The sequence below is a fragment of the Piliocolobus tephrosceles genome, chromosome 2 (assembly GCF_002776525.5).
Source record: "Piliocolobus tephrosceles isolate RC106 chromosome 2, ASM277652v3, whole genome shotgun sequence".
NCBI lineage: Eukaryota > Metazoa > Chordata > Mammalia > Primates > Cercopithecidae > Piliocolobus > Piliocolobus tephrosceles.
Genome location: NC_045435.1, coordinates 27,786,368 through 27,808,437, shown reverse-complemented (window position 1 = coordinate 27,808,437; position 22,070 = coordinate 27,786,368). Strand labels below are relative to the sequence as shown.

At 37.7% G+C, this 22,070-nt stretch overlaps 1 protein-coding gene across 6 annotated transcripts in view; it reads right to left on the bottom strand.

The window, feature by feature from the left end:
- The window catches only part of CD96 (CD96 molecule), a 101,403-nt gene that overhangs the window by 7,659 nt on the left and 71,674 nt on the right, over positions 1 to 22,070 (bottom strand). For 3 of the 6 annotated variants that reach the window (XR_002731741.2, XR_002731743.2, XM_023212843.2), the window contains exons 9-13: positions 19,416 to 19,484; positions 18,837 to 18,908; positions 15,127 to 15,147; positions 5,639 to 5,704; positions 4,710 to 4,799 (exon numbers count right to left, since the gene is read on the bottom strand). Coding sequence is in view for 4 of the 6 variants with exons in the window: in XM_023212843.2 (XP_023068611.2) it covers positions 4,710 to 4,799; positions 5,639 to 5,704; positions 15,127 to 15,147; positions 18,837 to 18,908; positions 19,416 to 19,484 (318 nt within the window). In the remaining 2 variants the exon portion in view is untranslated. The remainder of the gene's footprint in view (positions 1 to 4,709; positions 4,800 to 5,638; positions 5,705 to 15,126; positions 15,148 to 18,836; positions 18,909 to 19,415; positions 19,485 to 22,070) is intronic. The other 3 variants (XM_023212857.2, XM_023212864.2, XM_023212871.2) reach the window with 3 other exon arrangements.

Below are 22,070 nucleotides of genomic sequence, written 5' to 3'. Positions count from 1 at the left end.
GTCAATAGGATTGGTACCAATTCTTTTTTGAATGTCTGGTAGAATTCTGCTGTGAATCCATCTGGTCCTGGACTTTCTTTTGTTGTAATTTTTTTTTTTGAGATGGAGTCTCAGTTTGTCACCCAGGCTGGAGTGCAATGGTACAATCATGGCTCACTGCAACCTCTGCTGCCCAGGTTCAAGCAATTCTCCTGCTTCAGCCTACCAAGTAGCTGGGATTATAGGCACCTGCCACTGCACCTGGCTAATTTTTGTATTATTAGTAGAGATGGGTTTTCACCATCTTGGCCAGACTGGTCTTGAACTCCTGACCTCATGATCCACTGGCCTTGGCCTCCCAAAGTGCTGGGATTACAGGCATGAGCCACTGTGCTTGGCCCTTGTTGGTAATTTTTAAATTGCCATTTCAATGTCACTGCTTGTTATTGGTCTATTCAGAGTATCTAATTTTTCCTGATTTAAGCTAGGTGTGTTGTATTTTTCCAGAAATTTATCCATGTCTTCTAGGTTTTCTAGTTTATGTGCATAAAGGTGTTCATAATAGCCTTGAATGATCTTCTGTATTCTCTCTGTGGTGTCGGTTGTAATATCTCTCATTTTGTTTCTTAATGAGGTTATTTGGATTTTCTCTCTTCTTTTATTGGTTAATCTTGCTAATGGTCTATGCATTTTATTTACCTTTTCAAAGAACCAGTTTTTGTTTCATTTATCTTTTGCATTTTTGTTGTTGTTTCAATTATATTGTGCTCTGATCTTGGTTATTTCCTTTCTACTGCTGGATTTGGGTTCAGTTTGTTCTTGTTTTTCTAGTTCCTTGAGGTGTGACCTTAGATTGTCTGTTTGCACTCTTTTAGATTCTTGATGTAGGTGTTTAGGGCTGTGAACTTTCCTCTTAGCACCACCTTTGCTGTATCCCAGAGCTTTGATAGGTTGTGTCATTACTGTAATTCAGTTCGAAGAATTTTTAAATTTCCATCTTGATTTCATTTTCGACCCAATGCTCATTCAGGAGCAGGTTATTTGATTTCCATGTATTTGCGTGGTTTTGAAGGTTCCTTTTGGAATTGATTTCCAGTTTTATTCCACTGTCGTCTGACAGAGTGCTTGACATAATTTCAGTTTTCTTAAATGTATTGAAGCTTGTTTTATGGCCTATCATATGGTCTATCTTGGAGAAAGTTCCATGCACTGTTGAATAGAATGTATATTCTGTGGTTGTTGGATGAAATGTTATGTATATGTCTGTTAAGTCCGTTTGTTCCAACGTATAGTTTAAATCTGTTTTTTCTTTGTTGATTTTCGGTCTTGATGACCGGCCTAGTGTTGTCAGTGGAGTACTGAAGTCCCCCACTATTATTTTGTTGCTGTCTATCTCATTTCTTAGGTCTATTAGTAATTGTTTCATAAATTTGGGAGCTCCAATGTTAGGTGGATATATGTTTAGGATTGTGATATTTTCCTGTTATACAAGGTATTTTTACCATGATATACTGTCCCTCTTTGTCTTTCTTAACCACTGTTGCTTTAAAGTTTGTTTTGTCTGATATGAGAATAGCTACCCCTGCTCACTTTTGGTGTCCATTGGCATGAAATACCTTTTTCCACCCCTTTACTTTAAGTTTATATGAGTCCTTATGTGTTAGGTGAGTCTCCTGAAGGCAGCAAATAGTTGATGGGTGAGTTCTTATCCATTCTGTGGTTCTGTATCTTTTAAGTGGAATATTTAGGCCATTTACATTCAAAGTTAGTATTGAAATACGAGGTACCATTGCTTTCATCATGCTCTTTGTTATCTGTGTACTTCGGATTTTTGTTTTTGCTTTTTAACTTATATTTTTGTTTTATAGGTCTTGTGTGATCTATGCTTAAAGAGGTTCTGTTTTGATGTGTTTCCAGGACTTGCTTCAAGATTTAGAGCTCCTTTTAGCAGTTCTTGTAGTGGTGGTTTGGTGAAATTCTCTCAGGATTTGTTTGTGTGAAAACAACTGTATCTTTCCTTCATATATGATGCTTAATTTCATTGGATACAAAATTCTTGGCTAAAAATTCTTTTGTTTGAGGAAGTTGAAGATAGGTCCCCAATCCCTTATAGCTTGTAGGGTTTCTACTGAGAAATCTGTTGTTAATCTGATAGATTTTCCTCTGTAGGTTACCTGGTGCTTCCATCTCACAGCTCTGAGGATTCTTTCCTTTGTCTTAACTTTATATAACCTGATGACAACGTGCCTTGGTGAAGATCTTTTTGCAATGAATTTCCCAGGTGTTCTTTGTACTTCTTGTATTTGCATGTCTAGGGCTGTCACAAAGCTGGGGAAGTTTTCCTTGATTATACCCCAAATATGTTTTCCAGGCTTTTAGAATTCTTTTCTTCCTCCAGTACACCGATTATTCATAGGTTCAGTTGTTTAACATAATCCCAGACTTTTGGGGGCTTTGTTCATATTTTCTTATTCTTTTTTCTTTGTCTTTGTTGGACGGGGTTAATTTGAAGATCTCGTTTTTGAGCTCTGAATTTCTTTCTTCTACTTGTTCAATTCTATCACTGAGATTTTTGAGAGCATTTCACATTCCTAAAAGTGTGTCTAAAGTTTCCTGAATTTTTGATTTTTTTTCTTTACTATTTCCAGAAATATTTCTCCCTTCACTTCTTGTGTCATTTTTTTGGATTTCTTTGGACTGATCTTCGCCTTTCTCTGGTCCCTCTCTGATTAACTTAATAACTAACCTCCTGAATTCTTTTTCAGATAAATCAGGGATTTCTTCTTGGTTTGGATCCATTGCTGGTGAACTAGTATGATTGTTTTGGGGGGTGTTGAAGAGCCTTGTTTTGTCGTATTACCAGGGTTGGTTTTCTGGTTCCTTCTCATTTGGGCAGGCTCCATCACAGGGAAGGTCTAGGGCTGAAGGCTGTTGTTCAGATTATTTTGTCCCACTGGGTGTTCCCTTGATGTAGGTGCTCTGCCTTTTCCTATGGATGTGGCTTCCTGGGAGCCAAATGGCAGTGATTGTTGTCTCTCCTCTGGGTCCAGCCAACCAGCGAGTCTGCCTGGCTCCAGGGTGGTACTGGAGGTTGTCTGCATAGAGTCCTGTGATATGAACCATCTATGGGTCTCTCAGCCATGGATACTAGTGCCTGTTTTGGTGGAGGTGGCAGAGGGTGCAATGGACTCCATGAGGGTCCTTACCTTTGGTGGTTTAATCCTTTGTTTTTATGCCGGTTGGCCGCCTGCTAGGAGGTGGAGCTCTCCAGAAAGCATCAGCTATAGGAGTCTGGAGAGGGACTGGTGGTGGGCAGGGTCTTAGAACTCCCGATATTATATGCCCGTTGTCTTCCACTACTAGGTTGGATAGGGAAGGACCATCAGGTCGAGGCAGGGCTAGGCATGTCTGAGCTCAGACTCTTCTTGGGCAGGTCTTGCTGCCACTGCTATTGGGGATGGGGGTGAGATTCCCAGGTCACTGGAATTGTGTACCTAGGAGAATTATGGCTGTCTTTGCTGATTCATGCAGGTTGTCAGGAAAGAGGGGGAAAGCCGGCAGTCACAGGCCTCATTGAGCTCCCGTGCAAACTGAAGGGCCAGTCTCACTCCCACTGTGCCCCCTACCCTGCCAACAGCCCCGAGTCTGTTTCCAGGTGGAGGATGAGATGGGCTTTAAAATTTGTGTGAGGCTATCCACCTCCCAGAGTATTTGGGGTGTCTCCTGGGTGCTACAGAAGCAGTTTGTTTCCTTCAGAGGGTCTGGGGGTTTTCTCGGGATTGCTGATTTGTTCTTGCAGTTGATCTGGAGCTAAAATTCACAATGCAAGACTGCATGCTGCAGAGTTACAATCTAGTCCTGCTTCCTGTCTGCCATGATCCCTCATTTTTGCCAAACAAAAAATTTTAAAGAGGTCTTACATCAATGCCTACAGTTTTTTTCCCCAACCAAATATAGAAAATGAGACCACTGCCGTCACAATGGAAGTGGAAAAGTGGAACTCCACTCCTGAACCATCTATAAACTAGATAGCTCTTTAAGGCACCAATATCTTAAAATCTTTGTAGTACCTCAGTTTGCAGCTTTATTGCCATGACGTGTGCAAGATGATGCTCCAGTGATCAGAAGACTGTATGACCTTTGATACAAAATGAGATGAGTGCCTAGGTGTTGCGTTCACTAGTCAAGTGAACACCCCTGAAGTTGATTATGCTTGTGAACTTACAATCATGACCTTCATTAGGAAGGTCCTAACTTTATTGAATCTTTTGCTCTCTCATGATATAAAAGAGGAATTACATTTTGCATGACAATATTATATTAGTTGAATTATAGGAGTACGCTTTGTTCCAATGACTTCTTTCTCAGACTATGTTTTCATAGACCTGAAATGTTTTTTGCTACTTTTCACCTGGATAATTCTTATTTATTTTTCTCAGATTTTAATTTAAGTATCATATCCTCATAGAGTCCTGTCCTATCCTCCAATTAAAATCAGGACTTCCTGTTTGACTCCGACAACACCTTATCATAGTACTTGTCAAAAATAAATTTATTTGTGATTATTTATTTACTATACATGATCGCTAATAGATTATGATCTTCAAAAAGCCAGTGTTTTCATTGTATATCCAACAACTGGCATAGTGCCTGGCAAATGGTAGGTACTTGATAAATATTTGTTGAGGGAATAAAGCATAAAATCCCCCAAAATAGGACAAATGACTTACCAGTGATATGGATGTGATTAGTTATCGTAGATCCATTGGCAGTTGTGGGGACTTCTGAAAATGCTCTGGTTGTGCTGGTAAAGACATTGTCTAGGAATATAATGGAGATATATGGACAAGACACCTCAACTTGATCAAGTGGTATAAAATCATGACTGGGTTTCATATGCTATTTGAAAGAACTCAATTTAAATTGTCTAAGTATCCCTTAAATACTATGTGTAAAGTTTATTAAGAACCAATTTATCGCAAGGCTGGGATCCTGAGATTTGTCTAACAATTGCCAAAGGAATAAAATTTCCTATTAGTTGAAAAAAGAAATTCCTATTAATTGAAAAAAATATCCTATTGGTTGAAAATAGGAAAATTTCCTATTGGTTGAAAAAAAATAAAAAAGAAGCTCCATACTTCCAAACAACAAAATGATGTCTGCTAAAGAATCTCCATGAGAAATGTAAGTGGTACAGAAAAAGGCCAGAGTTGGGGATCACGGATAAATGAGGCTGTAATCCTATTCTCTTGGTATGAGAGGTTCAGCTGATCAAAGTACTGATCCTTCTCCATATCAATGTGTTTGATAAGGTTAATAAAAATTCCTTTGCAACATTAGACTAGACAAATCCATGTTGACTAATTATTCTATTTTCCAATAAAATACTGAAATATATTTTTCATAGATATAACTAGTAAAAAATGCTATTATGTAGATTTTTTTTGAAATAAAATGTATAAAAATCTAAGGCTTGGTCTCTATCATCTTTGAATGGCTGAAAAGAATTTTGATTCCATTCATTGCAATTTTCATCATCAAGATGTACTTTTATATATCTATCTGAGGCTGGCTTTTTATCAGTTCTTGTTTTTACACGTGTGTCCAAATAAAGCTGATCACTACCTTCAGTGTCTCTAAATCTCCCCCAAGTACTCACCATGAAGTGTTGAGCCTGCACCTGAGGGGGATGAACTGTATGTTTCACTAGGTATCCGTGAAAATGCTAAAGGAAGAAGATATCAGAAGAGTTAACCTATATATGACTAGTTATTCTATTATCTCTTCTTGACTGCTAATTTAATCGAATAATTATAAAAAAGGATATTAATGAATACTTAAAGCAAAATCATTAAACTATTCCATAGCACACACTAGAATGTCCTCAAACAAAGTGGGAGTTGAAGGGATTCTTGCGGTTCTGATGTCCATTTGGAAAGAAAACACTAGAAGGGGTTCCTCTAGCCAGAGTGTGTCATGCTCATTCCATAGATGAGCCAAAAAAATGGAAGAGAATGAAGGTCCAGGTGTGTTATGGTGGCGTTTAGTCAAGGAAAGCTGCCAATACGACTTTGAGGACCTTGCTAGAACATGCATAAGGGAAGAAAACACTTTGTACTTGTGGGTCAGCTGACAGTCTTGCTGAACTGAGAAAACGAAACGTGTCAGCAGTGAATTATCAGACCCCTGTGGTCACAGGCCTTGTCAGCTGCTGAGTGAGTCCTTTTGAAGCATTTAGAGGCAAACCTTCCCCTTGAGTGGATGGCAGCAAACTCAGACAGCACATATGGCTTTTGAAATAGAGCTAACTACTCATTTTGTTTATTGCCCCATCTCTGGCAAGAAAGATTCGCTCCTTGGCAGACACCACATATCTGTATTTGATAAAAGGCCTGCAGTGCAATGTAAAGTAAAATAACTACAGTAATGCATGGTTGTAATCAGTACAAATATATTACATCCATTCATTTAAAATATTAGCATACGTGATGTTCGTAGTTAAAAGCTTTCTTGTATGTCAAGACCAAATCAAATGAGCAAAACCAAAATAAAACAAACCATACCCTCAGCCCTCCCCTCTCCTTGTTTCTCCTTAGATGCCAATAGCAGCTGCAGTTGCTGACAGAGGTATGTGATCAGGCCCTCCAGAAGAGGTGAGAATCCATTCTTTAGGACTTGATTACAGGACAATTGGTCATAGCTATTTCCATTTGGGGTCACCTGAGAAGTAAGAGTAGTTTCATACACAGCTTTTTCAGAGTCTGAGTTCAGGGAGATGTTCTTATTTTCAGTATAACTCTTTGATCCTGCATACGAGATCTTTATTAATTTTTTGTTCTAGACAGAATACCAAGGCCTATTGACAATGATGGACTAAGCGTTTTTTAATGATTATGCCATTAGCCAAAATTTGATTTCCAAAGAACAATAACTAACTGAAAAACAATTGGGACCAGGCCTAGATTTAGGTAAAAGTATGAAAAAGGCAGTTAACCTTGTAGTTTTTTTGCTCAATAAGGTATGGTGACTCCTTTAATTTCTTACTTTCTAAACTTGATGTCTTTATTTTGCATCTCATCAAAGTATGTTTGCAAGAAAGAATGGGATAAATTAATTTATGCTAAAATCTAAACAGCTGAATAAGTGCTATCCTTTTAAGGAAAATGGATATTTAAAAAATATTTTCCATTTCATGTCTATTATCAGTGAGTCAATGTAGAACATTTTGTAATGGTTAGTGATGTGTGGACACTAATAGTTTTCAGCAAGTATACAGTGCCAGGCTTTTCTGGTCAATATTGATTTTCCCCAAGCAAAATAACCTAACATAACACAATTTCAGGAGATGGTCATACCATCAGCACAATTACAAATTACAAACATTACAACACTTAAAAGTATGCAATTTTCTTTTTGTAATTTCATAAAACTTCTTTTTGGACTTTTACTAACTTTCCCAATTTTAAAAGACCCCTCAAAATAATTAAAAAATTAAAAAACATAAGCCACTTTGGAAAAGTAGGGAGTTATTTTTCTAATTTTGACTTTGAGGTTTTTTGTTTTTGTTTTTAATCTGTTAACAACAGGTAGTGGGAAGTATGGTGAGAGAGATGAAGAAAACGGAGTTTCCTGTTGATGGATTCCACATGTCTGAAAATACTTAAATATATAAAGGTAAACTTTGAAGACCAGAAATATATTATAAAAAATAGTCTTTCATCAAGGTGAAGAGATGAACAATTCTGGTATCACTTGCTCCTGCAGGAGAGAACATCCTGAAGAATGCTTGCTTATAGAATCTTCTGTAAGACACAGTTGGCTACTTCTAGTGATTCATCTTTTGATGAAACAATACTTTCTTGAATGCTTATCCACTCTATCATTTAGAGATCTAATTTTCAGAATGTGAAAATTTGGCTAATTTGTATGCCCTTTTAATGTCTTCTTGGGAGTCTCAGCATAATTATGTTACCATTGTTTCTTTTTTTTTTGAGTTAGAGTTTCGCTCTTGTTACCCAGGCTGGAGTGCAATGGTGCGATCTCACTCACTGCAACCTCTGCCTCCCGGGTTCAAGTGATTCTCCCGCCTCAGCCTCCCAAGTAGCTGGGATTACAGGTATGTGCCACCACGCCCGGCTGATTTTGTATTTTTAGTAGAGATGGGGTTTCTCCATGTTGATCAGGCTGGTCTCAAACTCCTGACCTCAGGGGATCCGCCTGCCTTGGCCTCCTAAAGTGCCGGGATTACATGCGTGAGCCACCGCACCCGGCCTCTATTGTCTTTGAATTGACTGAAATGTTCTGTGTACTTCAAGGCAACATCATGTTCATTAACTGCATGAGGTAATTCTCCTTTAAATCCTTTGAGTACACATTTTCACAAATCCACAAACAAATACTACTTTGACATTTGGATGACAAACACTAGCTTGACTGATAAACTTCTCTACAGCACCAGTATCTGCTGAAAATATGAACATGGATACCGTGTTACTGGAGCTTCTCAAGTAAATTATTATATCCTTCCTTGAGCATAATATCAAGTTCTTCCACAATTTCTTTAAATTTCATTTTTTGGTAAAGCTTTTTCAACAAAGACACTATGTTGGGCAGCATACTATTCTACTGTAAATGGATACTTCTCTCGAAGTTAACAGGTTTAACTTCAATAATAAAATATTTTTCCTTCAGTTGCAATAACCTCTTTGATATTCACCTGTGACAAGTTTATAGTTGTCAATCATATTATGACACATTAGGCATCTTTTCCCATGGTAGGAAAATCTACTTAGTGTCATATCAAAGTCCATTTTTATTAAAGTTTGGCATCTTCCTTTAATAAAACCACAGATAAATTGTTATCTTTGCAGGGTTCTTGATGCAAACTGAACTTTTCTGGAATTCTTGCATCATTTCTACATGCACAGCAGACTTTTGATAAGTCACTTCTTAGCTATTCAATATTCCTTAAGGCATTCTGAGTTCTTCTGCTTTTGATTGTGTCCTTGAACAACAGTATAGGTGGCAAATAATATCCAGAGATGCAAGGCCTGGCCACAGGAATCTTGATAATCTTGATTTTTCATCTCATCTTCCTTTTCAAGGTGAATATGTACTGGGCAGCACCACCTCTGCCACCCAGGTGCACACACTGATGCTAGCTTCTATGCCCACTTTTGCCATGTCCACCTGGTCCACAAATATGGCCCTCATACTCTTGTTGACAAAGATGACACTCACAAGCTTTGGAAGCATGGAGCTTGTGCCTTAACCATGGGGAAACCCATGAAGCTCCCAGAAATTTGTGCAGGCGTGCCTGACTTTATTGCACATCACAGACACAGATACTGCTTTATTTATTTATTTGTTTATTTTTTTTACAAATTGAAGGTTTGTGGCAACCCTGTGTCAAGCAAGTCTATAGGTGCCATTTTTCCAACAGCATGTGCTCAATTCATGTCTTTTCATGTCTTTGTGCCACATTTTGGTAATTCTTGCAATATTTCAAAGTTTCATATTATTGTTATATCTATTATAGTAGTCTGTGATCAGGGATCTTAGATGTTACCATTGAAATTGTTTTGAGGCACCACAAACTGCACCCATAGAAGATGGAGAACTTAATTGATAAATGTTGTGTGTGTTCTGACTGCTTCACTTACTGGTGGTTCTCCCATTTCTCTTCCTCTCCTTGGGCCTCTTTTATTTTATCTTTAATCTGAGACAAAACAATATTGAAATTCGGCCAATTAATAATCCTAAAATAACCTCTAAGTGTTCAAAGGAAAGGAAGAGAAGCACGTTTCTCACTTTAAATCAAATGTTAGAAATAATTAAGCTTAGTGAGGAAGGTATGTCAAAAGCTGAGACAGGCTCAAAGCTAGGCCTTTTGGGCCAAATCGTTAGCCAAGTTGTGAATGCACAGAAAAAGTTCTTGAAGGCAACTAAAAGTGTCACCTCAGGGAACACATGAATGATAACACTGCTGATATGGAGAAAATTCGAGAACATGTGGTGTTTGGTTTTCTGCTCCTGCATTAGTTTGCTGAAAATAACAGGTTCCAACTCCATCCATGTCCCTGCAAAGGACAAGATCTCATTCCTTTTTATGACTGTATAGTATTCCATGGTGTATATGTATTACATTTTCTTTATCCAGTCTATTATTGATGGGCATTTAGGTTGATTCCATGTCTTTGCTATTGTGAACAGTGCTGCAATGAACATACTTGTGCATGTGTCTTGAATAACAGAATGATTTATATTCTTTTGGGTATACACTCAGTAATGGGATTGCTAGGTCGAATGATATTTCTGCCTCTAGGTCTTTGAGGAATTGTCACAATGTCTTCCACAATTTACACTTCTGCCAACAGCGTAAAAGCATTCCTTTTTCTCCACACCCTCACCAGCATCTGTCGTTTTTTGACTATTTAGTAATAGACATTCTGACTGAGATGATATCTCATTGTGGTTTTGATTTGCCTTTCTCTAATGATCAGTGATGTTGAACTTTTTTTTTCTCATGTTTCTAACCACATGCATGTCTTCTTTTGAGAACTGTCTGTTCATGTCCTTTGCCCACTTTTTAATGGGGTTGTTTGTTTTTTGCTTGTGAATTATTTATAGATGCTGGCTATTATACCTTTTTCAGATGGATAGATGGCAAAAATTTTATTCCATTCTGTAGGTTGTCTGTTTGCTCTGTTGATAGTTTCTTTTGCTGTGCATAAGCTTCTTAGTTTAATTAAATCACATTTGTCAATTTTTGTTTTTGTTGCAATTGCTTGTGGCATCTTCATCATGAAATCTTTGCCTATCCTATATCCTGAATGGTATAGCCTAGCTTTTCTTCTAGGGCTTTTATAGTTTTGGGTGTAAGTCTTTAATCCATCTTGAATTGATTTTTGTATATGGTGTAAGGAAGGGGTCCAGTTTCAATTTTCTGCATATGGCTAGCCATTTCTCCCAGCATAATTTATTAAATAGGGAATCCTTTTCTCATTGTTTGTTTTTGCTGGGTTTGTCAAAGATTAGATAGTTGTAGGTGTGTGGTCTTATTTCTGGGTTCTCTATTCTGTTCTATTCACCTGTGTGTCTGTTCTTGTACCAGTACAATGTTGTTTTGGTTACGATAGCCCTGCAGTATAGTTTGAAGTCGGGTAGCATGATGCCTCCAACTTTGTTCTTTTTGCTTAGGGTTGCCTTAGCTGTTTGGGATCTTTTTTTGATTCCATGTGAATTTTAAAATAGTTCTTTTCCAATTCTGTGAAGAATGTCAATGGCAGTTTAATGGAAATAGCATTGAATCTTTAAATTGTTTTGGACAGTATGGGCATTTTCATGATACTGATTCTTCCTATCCATGCGTATGAAATGTTTTTCCATTTGTGTCATCTCTGATTTCTTTGAGCAGTGGCTTGTAGTTCTCCTTGAAGAGGCTCTTCACTTCCTTTGTTAGCTGCATTCCTAGGTATTTTATTCTTTTTTGTGGTAATTGTGAATGGGAATTCATTCATGATTTGACTGTCAGCTTGTCTGTTGTTGGTGTATAGGATTGCCAGCAATTTTTGCACATTCATTTTGTATCCTGAGATTTTGCTGAAGTGGCTTATCAGCTTAAGAAACTTTTGGGCTGAGACCATGTGATTTCCTAGATAAAGAATCATGTCATCTGCAGACAAAGATAGTTTTCACATCTTCCTTTACTCCTATTTAAATATGCTTTATTTCTTTCTCTTGCCTGACTGCCCTGGCCAGAGCTTCCAATACTATGTTGAATAGAAATGCTGAGAGAGGGCAACCCTGTACTGGTTTTCAAGGGGAATGCTTCCTGATTTTGCCCATTCAGCATGATACTGGCTGTGGCTTTGTCATATAAGGTTCTTATTATTTTGAGGTATGTTCCTTCCATCCCTAGTTTATTGAGAATTTTTAACATGAAGGGATGTTAAATTTTAATGAAGGTCTTTTCTGCATCTTTTGAGATAATCATGTGCTTTCTGTCTTTAGTTCTGTTTATGTGATGAATAACTTTTATTAATTAGTGTATGTAGAACCAGTCTTGAATCCTGGGAATGAAACCAACTTGATCATGGTGGATAAGCTTTTTGATGTGCTGCTGAGTTTGGTTTGCTAGTATTTTGTTGAGGATTTTTGCATTGATGTTCATCAAGGATATTGGCCCGAAATTTTCTTTTTTTTGTTGTATCTTTGCCAGGTTTTGGTGTCAGGATGATGCTGGCCTCATGGAATGAGTTAGGAAGCATTTCCTTCTTTTAAATTTTTTAGAATGGTTTCAGTAGGAATGGTACCAGTTCTTCTTTGTTCCTCTTGTAGAATCCAGCTGTGAATCCATATAATCCTGGGATTATTTTGGTTGGTAGGTTATTAATTCCTGTCTCAATTTCAAAACTTGTTATTGGTCTATTCAGGGATTCAGTTTCTTCCTGGTTCAGTCTTCAGAGGGTGTATATGCCTAGGAATTTATCAATTTCTTCTAGAGTTTTTAGTTTATTTGCAGAGAGGTGTCCATAGTACTCTTTAATGATTGTTTGTATTTCTGTGGGGTCAGTGGTAATATCTCTCTTATAATTTCTGATTGTGTTTGATTCTTCTCTCCTTCTTTATTAGTCTAGCTAGTGGTATATCTATTATATTAATCTTTTTGAAAAAACCAGCTCCTAGATTGGCTTATTTATTGAAAGGTTTTTTGTGTCTCTATCTCCTTCATTTCAGCTCCAATCTTGGTTATTTCTTGTCTTCTGCTAGCTTTGGGGTTCGTTTGCTCCTGGTTCTCTAGTTCTTTTAGTTGTGATGTTAGTTGTTAACTTGAGATCTTTCTAGCTTTTTGATGTGAGCATTTAGTGCTATCAATTTCCTTCTTAGCACTGCTTTAGCTGTGTCCCATAGATTCTGGTACGTTGTATTGCTGTTCTCAGTTTCAAAGAACTTCTTGATTTCTGCCTTGATTTCATTATTAACCTGAAAGTCATTCAGGAGCAGATTGTTCAATTTTTATATAGTTGTATGGTTTTGAGTGAATTTCTTAATCTTGAGTTCGTATTTGATTTTGCTGTGGTCTGAGAAACTTGGTTATGATTTCCATTCTTTTGCATTTACTGAGGAGTGTTTTGTTCCTGATTATCTGATCAATTTTAGAGGAAGTGCCATGAGGTGGTGAGAAGAATGTATATACTCTGTTGTTTTTGGGTAAAGAGTTCTATAGATATCTATCAGGTCCACTTGATCCAGAGCTGAGTTCAAGTCCTGAATGTCTCTGTTGATTTTTGTCTTGATGATCTGTCTAATATTGTCACTGGGGTGTTAAAGTCTCCCACTATTATTGCATGAGAGTCTAAGTCTCTTTGAGGGTCTCTAAGAACTTGCTTTATGAATCTGAGTGCTCCTGTATTGTGTGCATATATATTTAGGATAATTAGGTCTTCTTGTTGAATCGAACCATTTACTATTACCTAATGCTTTTCTTTGTCTTTTTTTAATCTTTGTTGGTTTAAAGTATGTATTGTCAGACACTAAGAATGCAACCTCTTCTCTTTCCGGTTTTCAATTTGTTTGGCAAATTTCCCTCCATCACTTTATTTTGAGCCTATGTGTGTCTCTGCATGTGAGATGGGGCTCTTGAAGACAGCATACACATGGGTCTTTGTTCTTTATCCAGCTTGCCATTCTGTGTCTTTTAATTGTGGCATTTAGCCCATTTACATTTAAGATTAGTATTGTTATGTGTGGATTTGATCCTGCAATCATGATGCTAGCTCGTTATTTTTCAGACTTGTTTATATGGTTGCTTCATAATGTCACTGGCCTGTATACTTCAGTGTTTTTTTGTAGTGGCTGGTAATGGTCTTTCCTTTCCATTTTTAGTGCTTCCTTCAGGACCTCTTGTAAAGCAGATCTGGTGGTAATGAATTCTCTCAGCATTTGCTTGTATGAAAAGGATCTTATTTCTTCTTCATGTATGAAACTTAGTTTGGCCAGACATGAAATTCTGGGTTGAAAATTATTTTTTATGAATGTTGAATATAGGCTCTCAATCTCTTCTGGATTGTAGGATTTTTGTTGAGAGTTCCACTGTTAGTCTGATGGGCTTCCCCTTTGTAGGCGACCTGGCCTTTTTCTCTGGCTGCCCTTACCATTTTTTTCTTTCATTTGACCTTGGAGAATCTGATGATTATGTGTCTTGGGGATGATCTTCTCATGGAGTATCTTACTGGGGGCCTCCGTATTTCCTGAAATTGAATTTTGGCCTGTATTGCTAGGTTGGTGAAGTTCTCCTGGATGATATCCTGAAGTATGTTTTCCAAGTTGGTTCTATTCTTGTCTCGTTCAGGTACCCCAATCAGTCATAGATTTGGTCTGTTTACATAATCCCATATTTCTCAGATGTTTTGTTCATTTCTTTTCACTGTTTTCAGTTTTTGTTGGCCTGTCTTATTTCAGAAAGACAATCTTCAAGCTCTGAGATTCTTGTCTCCATTTGGTCCATTCTGCTATTAAAGCTTGTGATTGCATTGTGAAGTTCTTGTAGTATGTTTTTCAGCTCTATCAGGTCGATTATGTTACTCTCTATACTGGCTATTTTGGCTGTCAGCTCCTGCATTGTTTTATCATGATTCTTAGCTTCTTTCCATTGGGTTGCAACATGCTCCTTTAGCTCAGTGAACTTCATTTTTATCCACATTCTGAAGGCTACTTCCATCATTTCAGCGATCTCAGCCTCAGCCTAGATCTGAACCATTGCTGGGCAGGTGTTGCAATTATTTGGAGGAAAGGGAGCATTCCGGTTTCTTTGTTTTTTCTTTTCTTTTCTTTTCTTTGTTTTCTTTTTTTGTGTGTGTGCTAATTCTTTCTCATCTTTGTGGGCTTATCTGCCTCTGATCTTTGAGTTTGCTGACCTTTGGATTTTTTTGTGTGTTTTGTTGTTGCTGTTGTGTTTTATTTGTTTTTCTTTGAACAGTATAGGCACTCTTCTGTAGGGCTGCTGTGGTTTGCTCTAGGTCTGCCCCAGACCCTAGTCACGTTGGTTTTTCCAGTGCCTGGAGGTATCATCAGTGAAGGTTGTGAAACAGCAAATATGGCCACCTGCCCATTCCTCTGAAAGCTCTGTCCCGGGGAGGTACTGACCTGTTGCTGGCCTGAACGTGCCTGTAGGAGGTGGATGGAGTTTCCAATTGTAAGATCTCACCCAGTCAAGAGGAATAGAATCAGAGACCTGCTTAAAGATGCAGTCTGGCTGCATTTTGGTAGAGCAGCTGTGCTGTGTTGGGAATCCCTTCAGCCCCCAACTGATTTGGGTTCTTCAAGGCCCACAGCCTGAACCTGCTAAGGTGCTCAAACAGCAAATGTCTGCCTCACCTACTGGGCACTCTGTCCCAGGAAGAAATTAGAACTCTGTTGGCCATAGAACATGGGTGGGGCTGGCCGGAGGCCCTGGCTGGGAGGACCCACCCAGTGAGGAGGAATGGATCCGGGTCTGTTTAAAGAAGCAGTCTGGTCATGCCTCAACAAAACAGCTGTGCTGGGGAACTGTGCTGTGAAACTGCCTCTGCTCTGTTCAGTTTGGACTTTCCAATGCCTGCAGGCTGGAAAGGCTGAGTCATCCAAACAACCGAGATGATGACCCACCCCTCCCATGGGGCACTCTGTCCCAGGGAGACATCAGAGTTCTGTCCATAGAATATAGCTGAGTGGGGGTGGCTGGAGGCCCTAGCTGTGAGGTCCTGCCCAGTGAAGAGGAATGGATCAGGGTTATGGCTATTGTTTTGGTTGGCTTCATAGTATTTCATTGAGTTATCCTATTTGCCATTTCTTATTACTTACTGAACATATTTTTCACCCTCTTAATATCCTCTTACTCCTAACACCCTCTCACTCCTACTCCTGTACACAGATTTTGGGTTACTATCAATAACACCATAAATGTTTTCTCCCTGTCTCATCCCTTATATCTCCATCAAAAGCAAATGTTGTCCTGAATGTTTCTAATTATTATTCACTTATAAAGCTTAAAATTTTGTATCACATATTATGTCTAAAGCATATGGTGTTTGATTATACTTGCTTTAAAATTTCATTAGAAAATATACCATATGTTTTTATTTGGTATTTACTTTTTAATTCAACATAATGTTATTAAGATTCATTCATGCTGTTGTATATGGTTGCCATTCACTTATTTTTCATTGCTCTCTACTATTATATTTTATTAGTATACTACAATTTATTTATCTGTCCTCATGACTATGGCCATTTAGATTACTTAAAATTTTTGCTATATGAACAGTGTTTCCTCCAAACATTTGTGTGCATATCTCATGCATACATATACTAATTCTGGAGGGATTTTTATATCTAGGAATAGAATTGTTGGATTGTAGGTATGCATATGTTCAGCTTTAAAATGCAATGCCAAAGGACGGTGGAAAGTGATGGTACCATCAGTAACATATAAGAAATTATGACAATAGGATGTTGGATAAATCCTATTCAATAGTTGGCAATATCAGATTTCTTAATTTTTGTAAATTGATTACATGTAAAATGATTTTCTAATTCTAGTCTTCATTTATATTTCCTGATTGTCAGAGAGACAGAGAATTTCTTTCTTTCTTTCTTTTTTTTTTTTTTTGAGACGGACTCTCGCTCTGTCACCCAGGCTATAGTGCAGTGATGTGATCTCTGCTCACTGCAAGCTCCACCTCCACTCCTGGGTTTGCGGCATTCTCCTGCCTCAGTCTCCCTAGTAGCTGGGACTACAGGCACCTGCCACTATGCCCAACTAATTTTTTGTATTTTTAGTAGAGACGGGGTTTCACCATGTTAGCCGGGATGGTCTTGATCTCCTGACTTTGTGATCTGCCTGCTTTGACCTCCCAAAGTGCTGGGATTACAGGCGTGAGCCACCGGGCCTGACCAAGACTGAGCATTTCTTTAGATGTTTCTAGCCACGTGTGTTTCATGTTTTGTGGTGTGACTTTTGTTCATTTTGTCATATTTGTTATTAATTTGTAGGCATTCTTTGTAATTTCTTGATATAAAATTTTGATCCTTAGTCAATTATACATTCCTGATTCATTTTCAATTATATGTGTGGTGAATATCTTCCCCAGATTACAGCTTGCTTTTTGTTTTACTTTTTTAAAGATGTCTTTTGATTAACCCAAGTTTCTTAATTTTATTCTAATTTCTATGTATTTTTTATGGTTATGTCTCTTTGTTAAGCCCTTCCCTACTCCAAAGCAGGAAGAAATTCACATTTATTTTATCACATGTTTTAATGTTTTGCTTTTGACATAAAGATCTTAAACTATATAGAGTTATTTTTGTGTAATGTGCATGGCAGGGGTACATCTTAATTTTTTTTTTTTTATCAATAATCACTATCACTAGGTCCTTTTGCTGAAAAGTCTCCTCTTTTCACAGTAATCTGCCATACCATCACAGATAGACACTTAAGTTTCAGTTATTTTTAGATCTCTTTCTATGGTCCCCCTTCTGAATACTGTCTTTTCAATTCTTGTATTTGGGTACTGGGTTCACAGGTGTCTATTACATTATTAACGTATTTATTAAAAGAAATATGTTAAGTTACAGAGGGTCATGCATCGACCAATGATGAAAGTGTCTCATGAATTAAATATTATGATTAATTCAAATCTGTGAGCCTGAAGGCCATCAAAAAGATAAAATAAATAAATAATGTTACAAAGAACAGTCTTATTCATGTTCTTTTCCCCCCTTGCCTACGGACAAGTTCCCAGGAATGAGGGAGCAAATGTATACAAAATACTTTTTTTTTTTTTGAGACGGAGTCTCGCTGTCACCCAGGCTGGAGTGCAGTGGCAGGATATCAGCTCACTGCAAGCTCCGCCTCCCAGGTTCACGCCATTCTCCTGCCTCAGCCTCCCGAGTAGCTGGGACTACAGGCGCTCGCCACCTCGCCCGGCTAGTTTTTTGTATGTTTTAGTAGAGACGGGGTTTCACCGTGTTAGCCAGGATGGTCTCCATCTCCTTACCTCGTGATCCGCCCGTCTCGGCCTCCCAAAGTGCTGGGATTACAGACTTGAGCCACCAAGCCCAGCCTACAAAATACTTTTAAAGGTTTTAACTGTGAAATTTAAATGCTTTCCAAAGGGACATACACACTACCCTTTGTGGCAAAGAGTCTAGCATTTAAATTCAGAGTTCTGGCCTTGGGGCATCCATTGTCCTGTCTCCTCTTGCTCCAGTCTCCTTCCTTACCACTTCCCCACCACACTGATCCTTGTCTAATACCACTAAGAGGCAATATATTTCTTCTTCGGACCCTGTCTGTACCTGCTAAAGCAGCACCCACAGACTCTACTGCTAGTTGGCTAGATTAAAAGTAACAACGAAACAATTTCTGGCCTCACGTTGGTCTCCCTCTTTTCATTTTTATTACTGATGCGCATTTTCTAGCTAGTTTGCTCTTTCCCCAGATACACTCACAGCTTGCTCTTAGGGTTGACTGGCTACAGCATTGCTCAGATATCACCTTCCTCAGTAAGATCTTTCGAGATCACCCATTTAAAATGGCAACCCTTCACTCTCGATTCCCACTGTCTCCCTCCTGTGCTTTTTTTTTCCATATAACTTATCACCACTTGTCTGTTTCCCCTTCATCAGAATTTGGAGCTTAGATCTCTTTTGTCCACAGGTGTATTCTCAGCATCTACAATACTTTAAACATGACAGATGCTTTGTGAACATTTGCGAATATTATTACAAACAAAGCACATAGATGTTGTTCAATATGTGTGTTGGATGAACGACTGAAGTCCAAAGGACTCAAGGAACCCACGATTATACTTAACATTTTTTGGCATCTGTCCCACTGGAGGTCCAGGGGTAGTTGAAGTCTCGGGTAGTCACACTGGAACTGCTGGCTGAAAGACAAAATTATTTTCAGAATCCAGCTTTTTTAGAAAGCTGTAATTTAACTTTGCTTTGATGCACAGAATTTTTAATCTATGTGACTTTGGGGAAATCTGAAATTGGAAATGTGCTTCCCTATGCAGGAATACTAGCTGGCATATTAAGCAAAAGCTCTGTAGGTTAATGCTAGCTTGTCACTGATTTGTGTTCTTTTTCTGTTCTTGTCACAAACTCAGATCACTGAGAGTATTGTGAAGACTACTTTGATATTACCTTAAAATCCCTTGACAAATAAAAGGTACAATATAATAACAAATCATCAACCCTTATTTTTTAAGATTATAGAAATTGTCATATCAAAATGTAGTCACCATAGAGTAACTCAAAACCAAGATATTAACAAACATCAAATGAAAAATACAGCTGTTTACTGAAATGTCAACATTATAGAAGCAGTAGTAAAACTCGTGAGTGTGTTGCCTCTTTCCAATCATGGAGGAAAACCTTGCTGAACTCACATTGAGAAGTAGTATTTGGCCTCAAGGCACTCACATCTACAAGGGTCACTGAAGATGTAGCTGGATATCCTATTTTGAAAATAAAATTCCCAAATTATTATATGTATTTACATTCATATGTTTAACTGTGCCACTACATTTAAAAAGAGCCTGCAATATTAGAGTTGGAAAGAATCTTAGCGAAGAGCCTCATTTTATAAATGATGAAACTGAATCCAAAAGGAATAATATCCAATATCATTTCTTTGCTATTAACCCAGTTCTCCTAATTCTAAATGTATTATATTCATACTTTCAAAATATATTATATCAGTGTCTACCGTATGCCACGCTATTCCGCATGCTGGGGATATAGCAATAAACAATGAAGACAGGTTCTCTGCTCTCATGAAATTTACCTTATAGTGAATTTTCACAAATACAACTGTGAAAATATATCTTCACGTACTAAATATGCTTTCATATTTACTTCAGTTGTTAGTTTGCAAAGTCATTTCTCCATCTTTATACTCCATAATTGTACATTCTCTTCCTCCCTCCTCACTCCTCCAAAATGAAAGACTGATTCATATTCATTTGAAAATACCTCTATATTTTAGAGCTATTATATATAGTGAGGTAGATTAAAGAAGAAGAAAAATATCCAACCACAGTCCATTGAAATCATGTTTAAATCTCTTGGAAAGAAAAATTTTAAGTACATTTTGTGTGTATTCTCCTTTGTTCCAAAATGTATTTAAGGTGGTTTATATCAATATGCAACACAAGAAGATAAAAGCAGAAAGGCAAAATCAGAACAAGGAAAATACAGTAGAAAAATTATGTTGAGTCCTGTTGAAACCTAAACAGGGATAGTGGACAAAGTGCATTTCCTGATGTCCTATGATCTTAGTAAATGGGGCCCCACATTTGGTCTGACCTTTCTGGTAGCAAATGCTAAGAAATAAAGAGTACGGGTTACATGATTGATGAATATAAGAAGATAGAAACAGTATTACTATGAATAGCGAGAGAAAAAGTTATTCTTTTTGTTGTGATTAAAAAGAAACTTTTCCCCAGATCATCATAAAAAGAATGCTGTATAATGTGTAAAGTATCCTATAAAATATCCTTACAGTATGATAGCCAGTATGTTCATTCATACTCAAGCTTTAGTTAGTAGTGAATGGCAGCCAGCTTTTCTGGTACCTCAATTATGTGAAAGGGCATGCCTTAAATAGAGAACATGGGCAATCAAATCAAATGAATAAGTTGGCACTGTGATTTTTGCATTTATAAGTAGTTCACATTCAGAGGTCATCAATGATAACCTTTTTTTTTTTTTTTGCAAAGCAGCCTATCAATGAACTATAAAAAGGTACTTACCCACCATGTCTCCATGATTAAAAGAGTCATACATACAAAATACTTAGAAGAGTGCCTGGCATTCAGTAAATGCTAAAAAGTATGTCTTAGAAACTGTAAAACAGGTCACTTGCAGTTTATCAGATGTTGTTAATACCAGCATATTCTAACTATAGGCCACTTGAATCTCCTGAGGAGTTCCACAATTGTCCCATTTTCCTTGGTCTTTTTAGAAGAAAGTTGATCTAAGATAACTAATTCCTTCTTCCTCAGCCTGGCTCAAGTCAAGAACTACATTTCAAAGTGTTGTACTAGAAAAGGGCTAACAGTCAGAAATAAAGAGTGTGATAGTAGGCTAGGGCATTAGCTTTGTGGTAGGGTAGTAACTTCTTACTGGCAGAATCACCTACAATTCTTTTCCTCTGCCATCCCACTGAGCCATCGGTACCAGATTCTTGTGTGGTAATTTTAACTTCTAGCTCACTGCCTCCCACCATTCATCAAAGGCTGTATTAATAGAAAAAATGCACAAGATTGACTACCTAAAGCATATATGATGCTTTTGTAGATTGCTTTGAACTGAGTATTGAAACCACATTCCTAGTCACTGTGGAATTCCTCTTATATAGTACTGAGGATTTTCCCATTGGCTGACACTAGATGACAGTCTAATACGATGCGGGGAGGGGTGGGGTCGCCATTGTTCACTTTCAGTGAGAAAATTCCTGGGACTGTGCTCCACCACGCCCTCTAGAGGAAGGCCTCCAGGCTGTCTCTGCATTAAGAGCAGCTGTGCTTCTGGACAACTGCCTTGTTATACCATTTTACAAATCTATGGATCACCAAGTGATTTATAATTTTATTTCTCTCATTGAGAAGACTTTGCTTTTTTCTCTCTGCAGCAATTCCTTCAGTTACTTCTTTTCAAAATTGTATTGTTATGTATTTTTAAAATTACTTCATATTCCTTTTGGGACAAGACAAGGTAAAAATATAGAGAAGAAAATAAATTAGGTATAAGTAATTTGAACACTGTGAGATACTGAGAGATATGACAGGCTGTTCCTAATGAATAAAGATGGTTCTCTCCTCCTTGCTCCCCTCCCTTCTCTCTCTCATGCTGAAATTAACCTCCAAAAGTATTTGCTGAGATGCTTGGTAAGTAAATTCAAAGGAATTGTTTTTAACAGTGGTGCTATGATAACAATAGTTACAATGAGGATGATGAAAAAGAGCTAGGAAATAAACATCAAAGAACTTAATATTTATTTGTAAACTACATGACCACTACCTAGAAATCTCAGTCTAAGA